Raw genomic sequence first — 19,437 nt, forward strand, 5'->3', positions numbered from 1 at the left:
TAAGATTCTACAGTGATTATGCTAAAGAACTAGCCCCCTTTCTATCAGCAATTTATCGTAGATCGCTGGAAGAACGTAAAGTACCTAGCGACTGGAAGAAAGCGCAGGTCGTTCCCATTTTCAAGAAGGGTCATAAATCAGATGCGAATAATTATAGGCCTATTTCGCTTACGTCAATCTGTTGTAGAATAATGGAACATGTTTCGTGTTCTCGTATTATGACGTTCTTAGATAATACAAATCTCCTTCATCATAACCAACATGGATTCCGCAAACAGAGATCATGTGAAACTCAGCTCGCCCTATTTGCCCAAGAAATTCACAGTGCCGTAGACACTGGCGAGCAGATTGATGCCGTATTCCTGGACTTCAGGAAGGCATTTGATACGGTTCCGCACTTACGTTTAGTGAAAAAAATACGAGCTTACGGAATATCGGACCAGGTTTGTGATTGGATTCAGGATTTCCTAGAAGAAAGAACACAACATGTCATTCTTAAAGGTTCAAAATCTGCAGATGTAGAGGTAATTTCGGGAGTACCGCAGGGAAGTGTGATAGGACCTTTATTGTTTACAATATACATAAATGACTTAGTTGACAACATCGGTAGCTCCGTGAGGCTATTTGCAGATGACACGGTTGTCTACAAGAAAGTAGCAACATCAGAAGACTCTTACGTACTCCAGGAGGACCTGCAGAGGATTAATGCATGGTGCGACAGCTGGCAGCTTTCCCTAAACGTAGATAAATGTAATATAATGCGCATATATAGGGGCAGAAATCCATTCCAGTACGATTATGCCATAGGTGGTAAATCATTGGAAGCGGTAACGACCGTAAAATACTTAGGAGTTACTATCCGGAGCGATCTGAAGTGGAATGATCACATAAAACAAATAGTGGGAAAAGCAGGTGCCAGGTTGAGATTCATAGGAAGAATTCTAAGAAAATGTGACTCATCGACGAAAGAAGTAGCTTACAAAACGCTTGTTTGTCCGATTCTTGAGTATTGCTCATCAGTATGGGACCCTTACCAGGTTGGATTAATAGAAGAGATAGACATGATCCAGCGAAAAGCAGCGCGATTCGTCATGGGGACATTTAGTCAGCGCGAGAGCGTTACGGAGGTGCTGAACAAGCTCCAGTGGCGGACACTTCAAGAAAGGCGTTACGCAATACGGAGAGGTTTATTATCGAAATTACGAGAGAGCACATTCCGGGAAGAGATGGGCAACATATTACTACCGCCCACATATATCTCGCGTAATGATCACAACGAAAAGATCCGAGAAATTAGAGCAAATACGGAGACTTACAAGCAGTCGTTCTTCCCACGCACAATTCGTGAATGGAACAGGGAAGGGGGGATCAGATAGTGGTACAATAAGTACCCTCCGCCACACACCGTAAGGTGGCTCGCGGAGTATAGATTGGGTGTAGATGTATTGGAGGGCAGCGTGGAGGGTAAAAATGGTAGAGTGAGACCAAGAGATGAATACACTAAGCAGATTCAGAAGGATGTAGGCTGCAGTAGGTACTGGGAAATTAAGAAGCTTGCACAGGATAGAGTAGCATGGAGAGCTGCATCAAACCAGTCTCAGGACTGAAGACCACATCAACAACAACAACAACATATCTCTTTGATTTAATACCACGAAACTTAGCTACCTTGTACAACTTTTAGCACTCTATTTAACGGTAATAATAATACTTATTTTTGTGTGCACCTGAAGTAGATAAATTGTGTAAAGTCAGCCTAAAAAATTGGCACACTAGAAAAGGTCAAAAGTTCTAAGTTATATGAGCTCCTTAAATAATTAAGTAACAGAATCAAATTTTATGCTTAGTTTTTGTACAAGTTGTTCTCTTAAAATTTATAATTTGATGTTGCTAGCTCTTTTTGTTACTTTACAAATATAGCGTAAAGTTTACGATTTCTGTAAAAAGCCTAAAAATTGGGTATTTTTCAATCCAATGTTGCACAAAAGTATCTTCTAAAATGTTTTAAAACCACTCTCATTAGAAAGAGCATGTTTTGAGCCTCCTAGAAAAGTGCTTTTGATCAACGCTGGCATACAGTGCCTTAAGAAAAGGGTAAAATTAAGTGTGGTCTCAGCTCTGAGACTGCAGACGTGTGTGAAATTGCATTTATGTGTGTGTGTGTGTGTGTGTGTGTGTGTGTGTGTGTGTGTGTCTACTGCTGACAAAGGCCTTAATGGCCGAAAGTTTTAATTGTGTGAATCTTTTTATTGTGCCTATCGCAACCCAGCATCTCTGGTGAGTAGCAACTTTCCTTCTTTGGTACTATAAAAGTAAGGAGCATTTCCATTCAAATTCTATCTTTTTTGGTTCAGACTTCTTTCAATGGTTTATTTATTTAGAAATTATCAGTATTCTACTGCTTTGGTCCATGGTGACACTGTCGCTACCAGTTCAAAAACTTTAAATACTATCCCCATCGCCATGGGGGTCATGCCCAATACCAATGCAGTCCGCAGCTCGTGGTCTCGCGGTCGCGTTCTCACTTCCGGAGCACGGAGTCCCGAGGTCGATTCCCGGCGGGGTCAGGGCCTCGAGATGACTGGGTGTTTGTGTTATCATTTCATCATCATTCATGAAAGTGGCGAGACTGGACTGAGGAAAGGTTGTGAATTTGTACGGGCGCTGATAACTGTGCAGTTGAGCGCCCCACAAACAAAACATCATCATCATCATCATCATCATCATCATCATCATCATCATCATCATCAATACCAATGCAATACCAGCCAAAGGTGGGTTTCTTAGTCCAGGTCCCAAGCCTATAATTTTGTTTCTTACTCGAATTGTAAGGCCTTAAGTGGGTGTCTGCCTGGTTCCCAAGCCAATGATTTAGCATCTTATCCTAGGTTCTCTTGCCGAAATTGGGTATCTTACAGGGTTCCCGAGCCAATGACCACGGCTTGATTTTGATTGATAGTAATCTTTCTTCACATTCTATTACATTTACAAGCCACTTACTCCAGTAGGGTTTCTGGAAATTGACATAAGTGGCCAGACGATGTGACTGAAGGGGCAGGGAGCATGCAAATTAGGTGTTGCTCTGGAAGCAAACCTATATCTTGCTTTTCTGGCCAATAAAACAAATGCACAGGACCTAGCAGATGCATAAATCTTATCACCACATCGTTTTCCACAACTAAAACTTCAGCAAAATGGCCAATCCACAATTTGTTGTCATAAACACAGGCAACGTAACAGCCTGGGGACAGTTGAGGCAATTTAAAATACAGACTAGTGGCGTCAGAAATTCTGGCATCAAATATATCACATCATTGGAAACTTTGCAAACACAAATTAAGTTTGACTCAAATGGTACAAATTTGTGATGCTATCTAGTTCCAGCCATCGTGCTGCTTTCTCGCCATCTTCCTTCCTGTAACTCTCTGCTTACTTCTATGTCAGCTTTTGTGACAAAAATATATTAAATTTCATTTACAATTTGATCACAGAAGTTGAAGAGATCCTTTGACATCAATATCTGTTCAGATGAAGTCTTGGGAGGCTTGCCTGTGCAGCCAACCATTAAGGTGTTCCACCAACTCCATCACAGGGAGATTTCCAATGGGTTGCACTAAAGAAGTTCCATTCAGCCCCAATATTGAAATCATTTTTTTTGGCTGGATAATTTCATAAAGTTTTTGTAGTTTTTATATTGTGAAACCAAGTCATCAGTGAAGTAGTATATTTTAGTAACATTTGCTCAAGCCTCCAAAAATTCGATAAACTTTTGAATAAGCACATGTACGGACACTGCATGGCGTTGCAATTCATTGGAAATCATGCACCAGTTAACAGCTTGCATGGAGCCCACATTATCAACACAATAAGCAACAAATGGATGTACTGTGGCTTGTGAATTTTCCCAATGAAAGCCCTGGGCAGCATCTTTGACTACAAATGAATAGTATTCAGCAAAGTCCATCAGAACTATCAATTCTGTTTCTTTTAAGTCAGTCTTCATTAACTTTAAGTATTATTTTGATGTTTCGCAACAAAATGATGGCCTGTTAGCCTCCAAATGTTGCTTGAGAGTTTTTCAATAAGGTCCTATAGTGTTAAGATACTAGTTTCTAGTGCTTTGCTGTCAGTGTGAAAGCACTGTTTGAATTAAATTGATTTCTGAACATCCCATCTGGCTAACAGAAATGAGTCCAATTTTGTTCGAATAAACAATACCAACAATTTCCTTTGTTCAAATAATGTGGGCTGTGGTGGTATTTTGATGACAATTTGCACCCAACAGTACATTCAGCTACAGGATAATCATTATTAATTGATTAATTAACATCCATTTTGAATTATGCTAATTAGCTAACTAATATTAATCACAAAATCAGTATGCTAGGTTACATACGTACTCATTTATGTTTGGCATTCGCGATGGATCCTCACATTGGTGTAGACCACCACAAAAAAAAAGGAGAGAGACTACACAGAACATTTGAGATCAAAATAATAGCTATTTGTAAGCAAACAGGGTGGCATGGTGCCAAGAAAACCGGTACTGCACATGGGATTCTGTGACTTGTCCAGCTTTGGCCCTCATTTTCTGACACTGAATGCTAGTGTTAGTCAATGAGAGGCACTAGCAGATACTTTTGTACAACATGGGACTGAAAATACCCAATTTTTAGCCTTTTTACAAAAATAGCTAGCAACATCAAATTATAAATTTTGAAAGACCAACTTGTAGATGTACTATGTATTTGACATCTATTAATTATTGAAGGAGCTATGTAACTCTGAACTTTTTAAGAGTGCCAGTTTTTTTAGGCTGACTGACAATTTTTCAACTTCCAATGAGCACAGAAATAATAATTATTATTATCATTAAAAAGAGCACTAAACGCTGTACAAGTTATCTAACTTTAAAAAATAAAATAAATAAATCAATAAATAAGTACCACGAGGTATTGGGTCTCAAAGTTGGTGAAATCTCTGTCTTACTATACGTGGGCAGGATACGGGGTCAAACAAATGCTATGTCTCAGACAGATTGAAATGTTCTGAATATTTGATGAGAAAATTTTGTTTATAACTGAGTTATTAAAGAAGATTAACACCACATTGATAGTCTTTAATGTCTGACTCAAACACTGTTAATGATTGTTAAGACAATGGTGATAAACAGCTGAAATAACTGAGTCATATTCAAAAGTTCCTTCCCTCCAGAACTTTTATATAAGCTCGAATGAGCTGAATCTGCTTAATTGCAAAAAGTTAAGAACATAATACATAATTAGAGATATGATAGCATTAATACCTCACCTACTCTGCTTAGCACTAATTGAATCATTGATAGTGTAAGTTATTTGTGGCACCCTGTACAAGAAGCAAATTTTACGGAGAACATCAAATATAAGACAAGCTTTATGTCATGATTATGGGAAGGCATATGTTCACTAATATTATAAACTCACATTACATTCAATCCTAGTAGCCCAGAGGTCTCCCATATCTTATCATTAGAAGCTGAAGCTATTAACTGGATATCTAGTATTGCTCTAGACTTGTTACTGTGGAAAGCTTTACCACAAAGACCTTTTGACTAGCAAATAGTTTTTCTTTAGTAAAATTTATATTTTGAAACTCAGAGCTTATATTGCTATTCAAAAGATAAATTATAGACTGGAGCGGCAAGTACAAATCACTACTCTGTCCAAGATTTGAAGACTTTGAGGATGCTTACAACTCAGTGTCAAATCCGTACTAACAGCCTTTCAGAAACAAAACACTGATTTAACCTAAGCACATATACAGAAGAACATGCAACACAGCCTACAATATTACATCACGGTGGTGAGAAAATCACAGTTTAAACAAGTGTCTTGACGCAAAGACCTTCCATAATAACAAAGCTATTTTCAGCATAAGTAAAGGAAGTTTTCAGATACTCTACCTGGGGAAAATGGAGGAGTATATTATACAAAATATACCTAAGAAAATGTGCACCTTAGCAACTTATCTCTTGATATTACATTAATTGGTTTTGTCAACTCCCAGCCACACTGAAAATTTTCAATCATACCCTTCACCTCCGCTACAATACTTTATTAGTATGCAAGGGTGCACTCAGAAATGCACAGGGGAGGGAGGAATTTGCCTATACCCTTCTCAAAGGAAATATCTGGTCATTTACCTTAAATGATTTATGAAATTCATGGAAAACATAAGTGCGGGTGGCAGGACAGATATTTGATCACTGTCCTCCTCACCAACAATCCAGTGTCCTACCACTGGTTCAAATCACCCAGTACCTGGTATTACATGATCACCAGATATCACTGAAAAATGACAAGCTCTACAGTGAAACAATGATTCCACAAGCTTGTTACAAACACCATTCATTTGATTATATGTTTATTGATGATTACAATATGAGCTGCATGGTATCTAGGACACCTAAGTGAAAAATACTTACATTTTCTGAAGGAACTAAATGTGTACTCCAGATCCTTTAATCGATCTACTGACTGTTTGCTATGCTGCTTTTCCTGCATATAATGCCAAGCGAATTTGCTCGTATACTGCAGTAACCTGAAAAATTACACTGTCACTCATTCATTCATAACCTTTTATTAATCCTATCAGGAAGAATAGTCTTTGGGGATGAGTCACATTACACTTTAAATAGCAGGGGCGACCCATGTAGACTACTTCTGTAGGATACAATAGTGGCCAAATTGTTATGGTGAAGCTGTAGCATCAACATGTTTTGAAATTCTGTGTTTGATATACGTTTTACATAACCAGGCCTGATAAAATTGTTCTGATGTGCACGTGCGGTGTCTGGCGCCAAGTTTCAGCATTTTTAGAGAGTGTTTAATTATATAGGTTGGCTACAATGACTGACAGCTGAAAACCAGGTGTTTTTGCAGCCCTAGTTACATTATCTAAGGTGAATTTTTTTCAGTGTTACAATGAAAATGATTGTTGGGGATATTAGCCATCATCTGTTGTTCTATTGCTGATTACTTCAGTGAACTACTTAGAATTAAATCCATGTAACAGATCAGGGGCCAAGTGAGTGATTTAATTCAGTTCACTTGGAGTCATACAATTAGATGTTATGTGTAGGAATAAATATTTCATCCACAACAACCACTACTCTTAGGACACTTAGCAGAAAGGTGCAACACACAGCATCAAATTGCTTTCAGACTAGGATTTCACATCAGACAGTGATCAATATTAAAAAACATAAATCCAAAAACTTTGTTGATCAGCAGCAACACACAGGCAGATGTGGAATAAAACAAACATTGAGCCCTAGAGTTCACTAAAAATTGACAAAATATCACCATTTCCAATCATAAAGCTACAAGTACACAACTCTCGGGACTAGTGCAGCAGGGGATACAGCCCGTCGGCTTTGGACATTGACGTCACAAGTCGCCAATCGAGAAGCGATTCTTCTTAGTGTTGTAGCTCCCTTCAGTGGCTGATAAGTGTTTTTTGGCTTTAAAAAAAAAAAAAAAAACTCACGAGATAGAATAAACAGATCCACTTTATTAAGCAATCAGTAAAAAAACGAAACTGAAACATAACAGCAAAAGCGAAAATGGTAAACTGCTATCTGGCGACTTGTGACGTCATTGTCCAAAGCCGACGGGTTGTATCCCCTGCTGCACTAGACCCCAACTCTCTGTGCAGCTGGATTATTATGGAATGACTGTGTCAGCTAGAACTGGAAGGATAGAGTTGTACAACATTGGCCTGTCAGTGCACCCATCCCAACCTAAGCCCAAGATCACTCCAAGAACGGCCTCAAAGCAGTTAAACTGAGGAAAATCCCCACAGAATTGAACTATTGATATTGCCAAATGATGATCTTGAACATTTGTGGATATACTCTATACAACTAGCAAAACTTGCCTATGAATAGGACTGTCACTTAAAATTTTTAGTGATACAAGGTGTGGTAGTAATAAAAGGCTTAATATTTTCTTTTAGGGGTGGTTCACCAATCAATCAATGTTCTGCATCACAGAGGAAAGCAGCCAGTATGAGAAGCGAAGGGAATCACAGAAGTTTCATCAAAACTGTACACCACACTATGAAGCAACCCACCCCTCTTCAATTATGGTCTGGAGTGTCCCCCCTCCCTCCCCCATGGCTGGTACAGGAAACCTGTACATTTTCATTGTTAAAAGTTCTATGAATCAAGGACAATATTTCAAAGTGTTAAAAGAGAGACTTCTGCAACAGGGTAGGGAATGGTTTAATGGCGAAGACTGTTTTTATGCATGATTGAACACCATGCCACAAAGCAAAGAGTCTGGGAATGCTTTTGGACGAAAATGGTGTCACTGTGCTCCCGTGGCCTGGGAATAGCCCCGACATGCACCCAACCGAAAATGTTTGGGCAACAGTTAGGATGAAAATCAGATTAAAAATTAGTAGAAAGTACGCCTAAATGCGGCCAAGATGTTAATACAGACTAATGGAATCCACACTGTAAACTTACACTGAATTTATCATAATTTTCAATAAAATTTGGGCTTCATGCAACTTTATCATACTAATATGGCCACTTCTGTATAACCTCAACTATTTACGATTAGTGCAATGCACCCATACTGATAAAAGGCACCGTGAAGCTGAAGTTTTGATCTAACAGTTTAGTTCATACTAAGAAGATATGTAACTTGCACAAACGCCATCAGCTAGTCACATATTTCGAAAGTTTTTTTTTTTTTAAACTTTTGCTAAGTCAACAGAATTTCACATGCTCAGGAGTAATTTTTCGAGTGCCAATATATTCTTCCCTCGCTGGATTTCAAAGGCTCAAAATCCGTTGTCATAATAAATACCATGAACTGTCTACATCTACATACTTGACATTACTTATGCTCTTACTATTTTCGTAAAACTGATTAATGACAAATGTTATAAAATTCGTAAATAGGGCTTAATTAAATGTGTAACTCACCTAACAAGTTTATCGCGGCCGGCTGTTTGCGAATTTAGCTTAACAATTACCTCCATAGCGTACACTACTTTATAAATCAAAAATAAACAGATGAAAAAGACAACTGATGCTTCTAAAATATCCACGACTGTCGTTATTTATATAGCCACAGTAATCTGTTTCAATATCTTATCACCTCAGGACTTTCGACTTCGGTTAGGTTAGCCGGCTACATCGTACAATTTTGGTTTTCATCCGAATCGGACAGATCTTTGACAGTTGTAAACCAACGATATAATACCACCTCAAGCCACCGTCAGCATATCGACGAAGCAACTTCAAACGGAATTGAGGTCGCTACTGTCGTCTTTGCACATATATTTATTGGGCGTTAGATGCCGCGAACGTTATCTTTGGGTAGTGTTTCCAGTACAGTAACGTAGTTGACGTCGGTGGCCTCCAGCCATTAATTTGGTTTTTTTTTTCATTACTGCTTGATAGTCGGAGACCAAGTAAAAATGACCCGTAAGTCTAGTTCTGCTTGTTGTTAATATTTCTATCAATTTTCAATTTAAAATTAGTAAATTGTGAAACTCTCACTATGTCTCCAGTACGTTTTGCTAGATCTTTCCACAAAAAGCTTCCGTGGAATGTTTGTGATGGTATACTATTGTTCTTGTGCTTTCAGTTGTATCTGTAATGTGAGGATTTGATTTAATGTGTAGTAAAAGTGAAATAACCTTCTATATAGAAAGCCTTGATTGCGTGTAACTCTCTCACAAATAACTGTTAATGTTGTGAAAGTTGTTGTTCAAGGTCCTACGTCAATGCTACACATTCTTTAGAGTTGTTTACTGAAAGAGGCACTAGAACCTGATTTTGATTTCTGGAGCTGTGAAAATTACTATTAAACGTAGTTTTTATTATAAAGTGAAGTTTGTAAACTGCATTGCATAGATTCGTTTACGGAGGTACGACGCTAGGCAGATTGGATTGTAGGAAATGAACGCCCGGATTGTAATAAAGATTTTAAAGAGTCTTCAGGTTGGATTTTTTTTATTATTCATGTTATAATATATTTCTGTTGGCGAAAAGGTGGCAACCAGCGTGAATTGGCACGTTTGAAGAACCAGAAGAAAATGCAAGAAATACAAAAGAAGAAAGGTGCAAATGATAAAGATTCTAATAAAGGCCTGTCACTTGAACAGCGCAAACAAAGGTTAGTATCCTGAAAATAATACTTAAAATTCTCGAGGAAATTTGTAATGTATGTTAATGCCTTTTTTGTGTTGCGTGGCATTGATGCTAGTACTTGATACTTCTGTCATGAGAGTATCAGTAACATACGATTAAAATTTTTGCCAGGCAATCCTTACTACTGCCTTCTGGGAGGTGAGATTTCAAAGAACACTTGCCACCCTGTTGGAATGTTACCAGATCGCTTTCATTCCATTCCAAATAAGAGATAATTTGTATATCGAGGAAAACGTTTTTATTGGTTCAAAATGCTCATAAAAGAAACCTTTCACTGTTACAGGGATGCAGAACTTATGCGCCAAAAACAAATGAAAGCCCTTCAAAAGGAGGGTGCTGCTGCCAGTTAAACATAACTATTACTGACATTTCTACATTATTACCAAAAAATTATTTTTTACTAACATTTGATGGCAGGATCTCTTCTTCCAGTGTGATTTGGCATGCTGAGGCAATTGATGAAAATTCGCATTTGTTCTACTTTTATAATAAAAATGACTGTCAAGAAATAAAGATTGCATTAGTGCCTAAATAAATATGTCTCTAAACACATTTGTTTTGTTCTGTGTGCAAGGTGCAGTAAATTCAATAAATATTTAACTGTAAGGAAATATTCCAATTCAATAAAGATATGCACATGTGGATAAGTATAAAAGATTTTTTTTTTTTTTTCTAATGGGTTCATCCTTAAATGCTTTGATAATAGTAAATTTAAAAATGCATTTGTGTAAGTAAGATACCCTACTCATTTTTAATGTAATGTTGGATGTTGTTAATATTGTTTACAAATTCTTTTTATTGTGAGTGTACCAAAAATTAATAAATCTCATTAGTGTTACATGATTGTTGTACTTCAACCCACCCATGGTAAGAAAAAGTAGTAAGATTTTTGTTGGGAGCATTTTCTTTCTCTACTACAAACTGAAAGGAAGATTCATTTACAGTAAACAGTTTTAATCTGCAGAAGCAACTCGTGAATGTTCTGTATATTGCTAGAGCCTTGCCCTTGCAAAACTCCATTTGTTATAAACTTTTGTTTCTTCGTGACATATGTTTATTCTCGGTGATATTTCAATAATGAAGTATTATTGGTAAGAATAATGATTAAGAGAGGTAATAATGTTGTAATGTGAAGTGATAAACTTTCCAAAACTATTAGCTCTTGTAGTCATTCTTGGAATAAAACTTAATGTTAAATAACACAAGCTGAGAAAGGCAGGTGTCAAAATGTGTTAGAGTGTAAACCAATAGACAAATAATTTGAACAACTGCATGTTTGCTGTAAGCTGTATAGATTCATTATTTATTTTCTACCAGTTTTCGTCATAGCAGTCATCTTAGAGGAAGGAAAACAAAGTTTGCATTGGATGGATATGCAATTCAACTTTCCAGATGACAAATTGAAAACCATCAGATTTACAAAACATTTAGATTCAGACTGTTTTTTATTCATCCAGTGAAAGTTGAAATGCGTATCCGTATAATGTACGGATTTGTCCCCCTCCCCTGTTTTGAAGCTAGTTCCTACAATCGAAACCAGTAGAAAATAAACAATAAATTTGTACAGCTGTTAAAGAATACACAGTTCTTCAAATTCTGGACAGTTGTATAGAGTCAATTCATTAAACTGAGACATTAATAAGTCTGTAGGTTTTCTTTACTGTAGTGCAAACTCCAGTCAGATGTAATGTAAGAAAAGTGAAATTCTGAAACCGTATAAGCCCAAAATAAACTGAAAACTTACCTTCTGTAACACACTTATAAATTGTGGGACAAATTTATTCACTATAAACATGTTTCTATTCTTCCATGTAGGTTCATGGTACGTGTTAGTATGGTCATGTATTATATTACCTGCAGTAGGAAAGAGCACTCTTGTAATAAAAGTAGTACATTTTTCAAATTAGTGGCTTCCCTGCTAATTCTATATGTGAACCTTACTTTGAGTAGTCACAAGGAGTTTATGCATTTTTTCTAACACTAGCTTCCCTGTGTTAAGATGTACTGTGACCCACTCTGCTTTCATGATCAGATGTAGGGGATTCATGAACGAAGTGTGGTAGATAGTTACAACCACATTGATCATTCATACTATATTGGTATCTAAATGGCTGATAGTATTACAAAAAAAACAGTTGGTTTTTTTCCAGATGTACTTTCAATTGCTGTTCCCCTAAAACTGCTTAAAAATTGCATAACTTATGTCTAAGTTACAACTGGTAAGTGATGGCAGGTAACCACTATTTTGAAAGAATAAGAACTTTTTCTGTCTTATAATTTTTGCATAATACTGGCATGACTACATCAAATTTTGTCATTACTATTACTTACATCGTCTGTCTGTTGGTTCGGGTACAGTACAGCTTACTTTCTTGCATTGGACATCTTGAAGTAACACTTTAGCATATTCACGTTTATTTACATTTGCACATTCAGTGTCGTAAGTCGTGACATCATTCTAAGTGCAAGATCAGTGAGTGTGTGTCTCTGCTGTGATGTCCATTATATGGTAGACCAGTGATACTATGCTTTGACTAAGAGACCATAATATCATTTGCTAATAAAAGTGTGCTGTAGGAGAGCTACCCCATAATTGCCTGCTCATTTATGCAGCTTTATGGGCTCCTTTGGGCATCACAGCTGTTACTCATCTTCGAATGTTATGTGCCATTTTGTGTTACAATGGATACTCGTATTTTACTCACTGAAAATTTAAATCTATTGTTTTATTGTTAATAGTTCACATGTTTAAGTGAGACCAGTCACTGAGTAGATTTTTTTAAAAAAATGTCCATGAATACCAGAATGCTGTTTGTATCAGCCTTATTGAACAGATGTATACATGCTATAAGAATAGAGGGATGTTTACAATCAATGCCAGTGTTTGTCACACAGTTAACAATCCTTGAAAGAGGCATCTTATTCAGGATTGACTAATGTATGTCTTTGCATATTGTTCTGCCCAAAAATAGAACAGAGATCACATAGAGATTATTTTTATATTTTCTACTGATATTGTCTGTTGAATTTTATTTAAAATGAGAATTTTCTGTAAGCCCCAATTAACATTTACTTTTTAAGGTATCAGCAGGGACTTTAAGTCCTTGAAGATGATTCTGCAGGAGGTTCAATTACCAAATCTACTGATTTTCTGGTTTATTAGTTTTTCACTATTAAGTGCATTGTTGATATGATCTGCATTTTCATTAAAGATTGTGCTGTGAGACAATGGAGTTTGAAAGATCAAAAATATTGATGGCATTTTTGTCTAGAAGTCGAATACTGAAAGTGATGTCCAAGCACAACTCAAACTGAATTGACTCTTTATTTAGATAGGTTCTAAATATGTTCCTTGACATGGTTTATATGTTGAGTCCCTACAGCATAAACAGCAGTTGCTGGAGGTATGTGATGAACAAATTTCCGACCAACAATGTTCACACATATTCAATGGGTAACGTGTCGTGAACAAATGGAAGCAGTGGTATTCAGCACACTGTGGAGAAAGTTGTTCTTGTACATTCCTCACAATTGGTTAGGCATTGTTGTAATAAATTGTGGCCTGAAGGAGGGAATAAATAATAATATCCTTTGAATGGTATGCCACAATAGTGGATCAGGAAACACAACACTTGTAATACTGAAAGTTTTCAGGTCACCAGTGGAAAATCTCCCAATTTAAAACAAAAAAAATCTAGTTGTTATATCAACAAAGCTAATTAAAAATGTTCTTATAATTTAATAAAATCCAAAATTATTTAGTGACCTGTCATTTATCACTGGAACACCATGATTGTCTCAAATGTGTTAAAGTTAACTGTCATTATAAGAAAAAGAAGTAAGAAACACCATAAAAATCTATTCATTCTTACTTAACCATCTTTCTCAAAACTTTGGGAAAAAACTTAACCATCTGACCTCAAATATTTAAGAAAAACTGAATTTTCTGGATAGAGCAATACTAAAATAAGGGAAAGGCAACCATCCGCCTATAGCAGATGGATATGTAGAGCACAGTCACTCGTAGCAAACAGCATTCATTCTAGCTATTGAGCTATTTTTCTAGCAATAGTTCATAAAGATCAGGTACTCAAAAGCTAGACTGTGAATGCTGATTTCTGTTATGTTACTTTGCTCCACGCATTGATCCGCTATAGGTATATGGTTACCTTTTTTTTATTTTACATATTGACCTCAAATAGTGTATTGTCCATGTCACGATTTAGATTTCACATGGATTTCAGTATTATAAAAACATGTTTATACATACAACAAATTTACTTAATTTATTTGCCCAATAAATTATAATGGTTTCACTTGTTACAGGTTTTGACAGTGTGAATCACATCCTTTTAAGTAAGTGAGAAGGGTGCAAAATGGTTTTCATCAAATCTCTCTTCATAAAAATGTTAAAATCCTGATTCCACTGGAACTGTAAACTATTTTGTCAAAAACTCAAATTTGTCATGACAAATACAGTGGGCGAAAGAATATTTACATCTTTTACAAAAACCATACTGCTGTTATAAGAGTCAAAAGGAAAGACTGTTGTGAGGCAAGGATGTAGTCGATCCCTTGTGTCATTTAGTCTGCATGTAGAGTCAACAATAAAAGAAACAGAAGAAATATGAAAAGTGAATTGCAGTTCATGGAGAAGAAATGAAAGCTTTAAAAGTTTTGATGATGTCTGTCAGAGATGGCAAAGGACGTGGGAGATCAGTTGGCTAACATCTTGAAAAGGGACTATAAGCTGAAAATCAATATAAATAAAATGGGAGCAATATGGTGTAGTCAAATTAAGCTAGGTGGTACCGGGAGAATCATATTACGAAATGATATGCTGGAAGTAGTAGATTAGTTTAGTTACTTGTACCGCAGAGTAACTGGCAACAGCAGAAGTAAAAAGGATATTGAATGCAGATTGACAACAGCACAAGCTTACCTAAAAAAAAGAGACATGTTAACATCACACCTAAGTTTAAATGTTAAGATGTCTTTTTGGGACGTATGTATCTGAAGCTTAGCCTCTATTGAACTGAAATGTGGACAATAAGCAGTACAACCAGAAGGGAAGGGAAGATTTTGAAATGTGGGGGTATGGAACAATGCTGAAGAGTAGTTTGATAGGCCAGGTAACTAATGAAGAGATACTGAGTCAAATTGGTGAGAATAGAGATGTACTGCATAACCTGACTACAAGAAAGAATAGACTGGTATGACACACTTTCAGACACCAAGAAATAGTCAATTCAGTAACAGAGAGGAGAGAGGTTAGAATTGTAGAAGGAGACTGAAGCTTGAATAATAGATGCAAGTAGGTACGCTGAGATGAAGGGACTTGCAAGGGATTTACTAGTGTAGGAAGCTAAATCACACAAATCTTCACACAGTAACAACAGTTTTCTTTCATTGCACTAACAGACTGTCATTATCATAATGTAATGTTACTACACATGAATGAACTTGGGAGGCTTGCCATTTATACATTGTATACCATTTCCCACTGATCAACATAGAAATTTCCTAACTCAAATTTAACATAGTACTTTTTTTTTAACTAACTACTGCTTGGAAATAAAAATAAAAAAGTAGACTTTTCTTAGCAATATTATTTTTACATGAAAGGCTTTACTTTATTGCTCTTTTCCACATAATTACTACCTATATTAAGGCACTTATTGTATCATACAACTAGCTTTGAATACCATCCTCGTAGAAATCTTATGCCTGAGCAAAACTTTCAACAATTTGAACGTTCTTTAATTGCATGAAACAAACTTCTTGGCACTTGAGGAAGCTCATCACACAAAGTAGAAATCATAAAGCATAAAAGGTCTGTTCACTCTCACTTTTTCATCAACTTTCCACACTTAGTTGTCAGTAATGACTGAAGCTCTCCCACTTCATTCCTCACTGTGCACACTTGCACAGTCATCTTTAAAAGCTCTCACCTATTTTCATACCATCCAATCGCTCATAAGTGTCATGTGTGCTTTGTGCAACTGTTGCACAATGTTTCAATTATCAAAAGTTATGCTCAGGTGGCATATTTCTATGAGAGTAGTATTTGAAAGCTGGTTGTAAGATATGGTAAGTGACAATATTGATGGGGATTATGTAGAAAAGCAGACTGAAGTGTAGGCTTCCATGTAGAAATAAAATTGCTAAGGAATGTCCACTTGTTTTATTTTTATTTACTCAAAAAACATGCCTTTGTGATTTCACAACTGACCTCGTCATCTTACACATAGGGGAATTACACATCCGCCTGTTTGGTCTTCACAAAGGGTGTATCCATTTTCTTCCTTGTTTGACCCATTGCCCTCTTTCCTTTCAGGCTGTAGTTAAGGATTTTCTTGGCTAGTCTCTTATTTCTCATTCACATGTTGTTTCCATCTGTGTCTGAATTCAGTTATATCCTCATTAATGGCATGTACATTCAACTCTGCTTTAGTGTTTTTGTTTATTGTCCCACTATTGTGAAGCCTGAAATTCATTAAAATCCAGCTGACTTAGAAACATTTTATCAAGGAATAATGGACAATGTTCTTTTATGTCGTCATTGGACAAGTCACATACTAGGTTGGACATAGCTTGAAATTTACATAAGCAATACTATCTTCTTTATACATGTGCCAGTGGTTTTATGAAGTGTGAAACATTTTGCATTGGTGGTGGCTTATTTGAAGATGATTCAGTAAGTTCCCCTGTTTGAAGACTGGTGTTGCTAATGCCAGCTGGTGTTGCAGTCATGTGCCACCCCTTGTTACATAAAACTAGAACAATAATGACTCTGATTAATAGTTTGTTTATGGCAGCTACTTCAGCCAGCTGTACTACATGGTTTTTGCCAAGATAGAAAGTACAGCATAATTCAGTAATTATCTTTTTACATCTGGATGGGAAACATTATCAGTTTATGAGACCAGAGCAGCTACTTTTCAATCAAGTAGCACCTCAATTTGCCTCACAAGGGCTGAGTGCAGTCCACTTTCCAAAAGTGCTTGGCAGATCCAGATGGGCACCCATCTGAGTGCTAGCCAAGCCCAACAGCACTTAACTGCTTAACTTTGGTGAGCTGACCTGTCAATTATCATTGCGGCAAGGCCATTGACAATTCTGTAAATCCTACCTTGATTATTTTCAAACTTGACCAGTATGGTGCTAGGGGCATTGCCCTATAATTGTTCAAATCCTAGTTGTGGGACAGAAAGCAAAGAGTCAGCATTACTGTAAGTGAGGAAAATAACTAGAAAATAACATCCCAGTGTTCCACAAGGCTCCATACTAGACCCAGTCCTATTTCTGTTCTCTGCAAATGATTTACCAGCAAATATTAGCTAAGCATCAGTACTGTTTTCAGACAGTACTTCTGTGTTAATTGAAAATCAGAATGCAGAAAAAATTTATGAATCATTGGGCAGTATCCTTAGTTCCTTGTTGTTGTTGTTGTGGTCTTCAGTCCTGAGACTGGTTTGATGCAGCTCTCCATGCTACTCTATCCTGTGCAAGCTTCTTCATCTCCCAGTACCTACTGCAACCTACATCCTTCTGAATCTGCTTGGCGTATTCATCTCTTGGTCTCCCTCTACGATTTTTACCCTCCACGGTGCCCTCCAATGCTAAATTTGTGATCCCTCGATGCCTCAAAACATGTCCTACCAACTGATCCCTTCTTCTAGTCAAGTTGTGCCACAAACGCCTCTTCTCCCCAATCCTCTCTTAGTTCCTTATAAACCTGATTTCAGCTGAATGGGTTGAGTCTAACACATGATGAATCTAAACATGATATAATTCACACTCAAACAGTCAAAAAGTAAGCAGATTATAATTATTCAGAGCAACTAATATAAGGAAGAAAAAGACTCAGTCAAATTTTAAGGATTACATATGGATAAATATTTGAGCTGACAGGCACACTTTGAGTACCTAGCTAACAAACAGCAATTTTGCATTGAGACTGTTACCTTTTCATATACAGAACAGGAAGCTTTTGAGGGAAATTACTTTGTTCACATACTTGACACAAGAAACAAAGAAAGAGCTTCTCACCCACTTCCTCATACTGTATACAAGGAAATGAAAATGTATTGTTAATTAAAAGGGAACAAGTTGATGGAGATGAATTCACATCCTCTGAAAAGAAAGCTACATGAGGCACAAGTACTGAAATGCTATTACTTAATGATGAACTCATGCAGGACGAACTGGTAATTTGAGTGCGATACAACTTATTACATATCCCATTAAATATATAAATATGTTCACTGAAATTTCATTTTAATGTTATAATACTATTTATTAGTGTAACAATTATTGTAATTGTAAGATAAATGTTTGACGTGTCTCCTGGTTGCAGACCAGTTGTATTGCAAGTGTGAGTCATGATATGAATAAATCACAATTCATATCTCAGCTTCTTCACTACACCTGGTCTTTAATCTTTCCATCCAGGTTATTTATCTGACCAGTGCATTGGTCATAACCCCAGCAATGTTTTTATTACTTTTACATTCAGTGATTTAGACTTAACTATGTACTATGTTCAGCTGCCCGCCTCTCTCTCTCTCTCTCTCTCTCTCTCTCTCTCTCTCTCTCTCATAGAATAGTAATAAAACATATTATTATAAATGGAAACTCCAGGTTGGAATATCAACAATATTAGGAAAAGGATAGATTGCTACTCACCGTATAGATGACCCATTGAGTTATAAACAGGCACAACGAAAAGACTTTTGCGGATTATAGCTTTCACCAAAAACATATTCAGCCAAGAAAACACACACACATTCACACAACCAAGCACATGACTGCTACCACTAGCAGATGAGACTTTCACATGAGTAGCAATCTGGAGTGGGGTGGGGAAGTGGGAGGGACAGCAGGGTATGGGTGATAGAAAAGAAGAGCGCTGTCTGGTGGGGTGTGCAGGGACTAGATCGTGGCCTGATGAGACTGCCAGGTGCAGTGTCGGGAGGTGGGATGTGGGGCAAGAAGCAGGGAGCAGAAAAGGAGAGGAGCAGGGCAAGAGAAAGGATGGGTGGTATACAGTGAGGGTGGGGGTGTGAAAAAGGAGGAGGTGATGGGATGGGACAGCTACTGTTGGGTGGAGTTTGTGGGGACAGTAGGTTACCATACGTTGAGGCTGGGATAATTTTGGGAGTGGAGAATGTGTTGTATGGATAACGCTCATCTATGGAGTTCCGAAAAGCTGGCGCAACGGTTGTAGC

At 37.0% G+C, this 19,437-nt stretch overlaps 2 protein-coding genes across 6 annotated transcripts in view; one reads left to right on the forward strand and one right to left on the reverse strand.

Moving 5' to 3' along the window:
• LOC126484226 (peroxisomal membrane protein 11B) overlaps positions 1-9,230 on the reverse strand; it is a 135,153-nt gene extending 125,923 nt beyond the window's left edge. For 3 of the 5 annotated variants that reach the window (XR_007587824.1, XM_050107642.1, XM_050107641.1), the window contains exons 1-2: positions 8,975-9,230; positions 6,464-6,579 (exon numbers count right to left, since the gene is read on the reverse strand). Coding sequence is in view for 2 of the 5 variants with exons in the window: in XM_050107642.1 (XP_049963599.1) it covers positions 6,464-6,579; positions 8,975-9,030 (172 nt within the window). In the remaining 3 variants the exon portion in view is untranslated. Of the gene's footprint in view, positions 1-6,463; positions 6,580-8,509; positions 8,632-8,974 lie in introns of those variants that run through there. The other 2 variants (XR_007587826.1, XR_007587825.1) reach the window with 2 other exon arrangements.
• A 104-nt stretch (positions 9,231-9,334) lies between these two features.
• On the forward strand, positions 9,335-11,045 carry LOC126484227 (modifier of protein aggregation 4). The gene is made up of 3 exons (XM_050107643.1): positions 9,335-9,478; positions 10,049-10,172; positions 10,491-11,045. Exons 1-3 carry the CDS (start codon positions 9,472-9,474, stop codon positions 10,555-10,557), a joined length of 198 nt encoding a protein of 65 aa, XP_049963600.1. The 5' UTR covers positions 9,335-9,471; the 3' UTR covers positions 10,558-11,045.
• Positions 11,046-19,437: the final 8,392 nt, after the last annotated feature.

This window comes from Schistocerca serialis, chromosome 6, assembly GCF_023864345.2.
Source record: "Schistocerca serialis cubense isolate TAMUIC-IGC-003099 chromosome 6, iqSchSeri2.2, whole genome shotgun sequence".
Taxonomy (NCBI): domain Eukaryota; kingdom Metazoa; phylum Arthropoda; class Insecta; order Orthoptera; family Acrididae; genus Schistocerca; species Schistocerca serialis.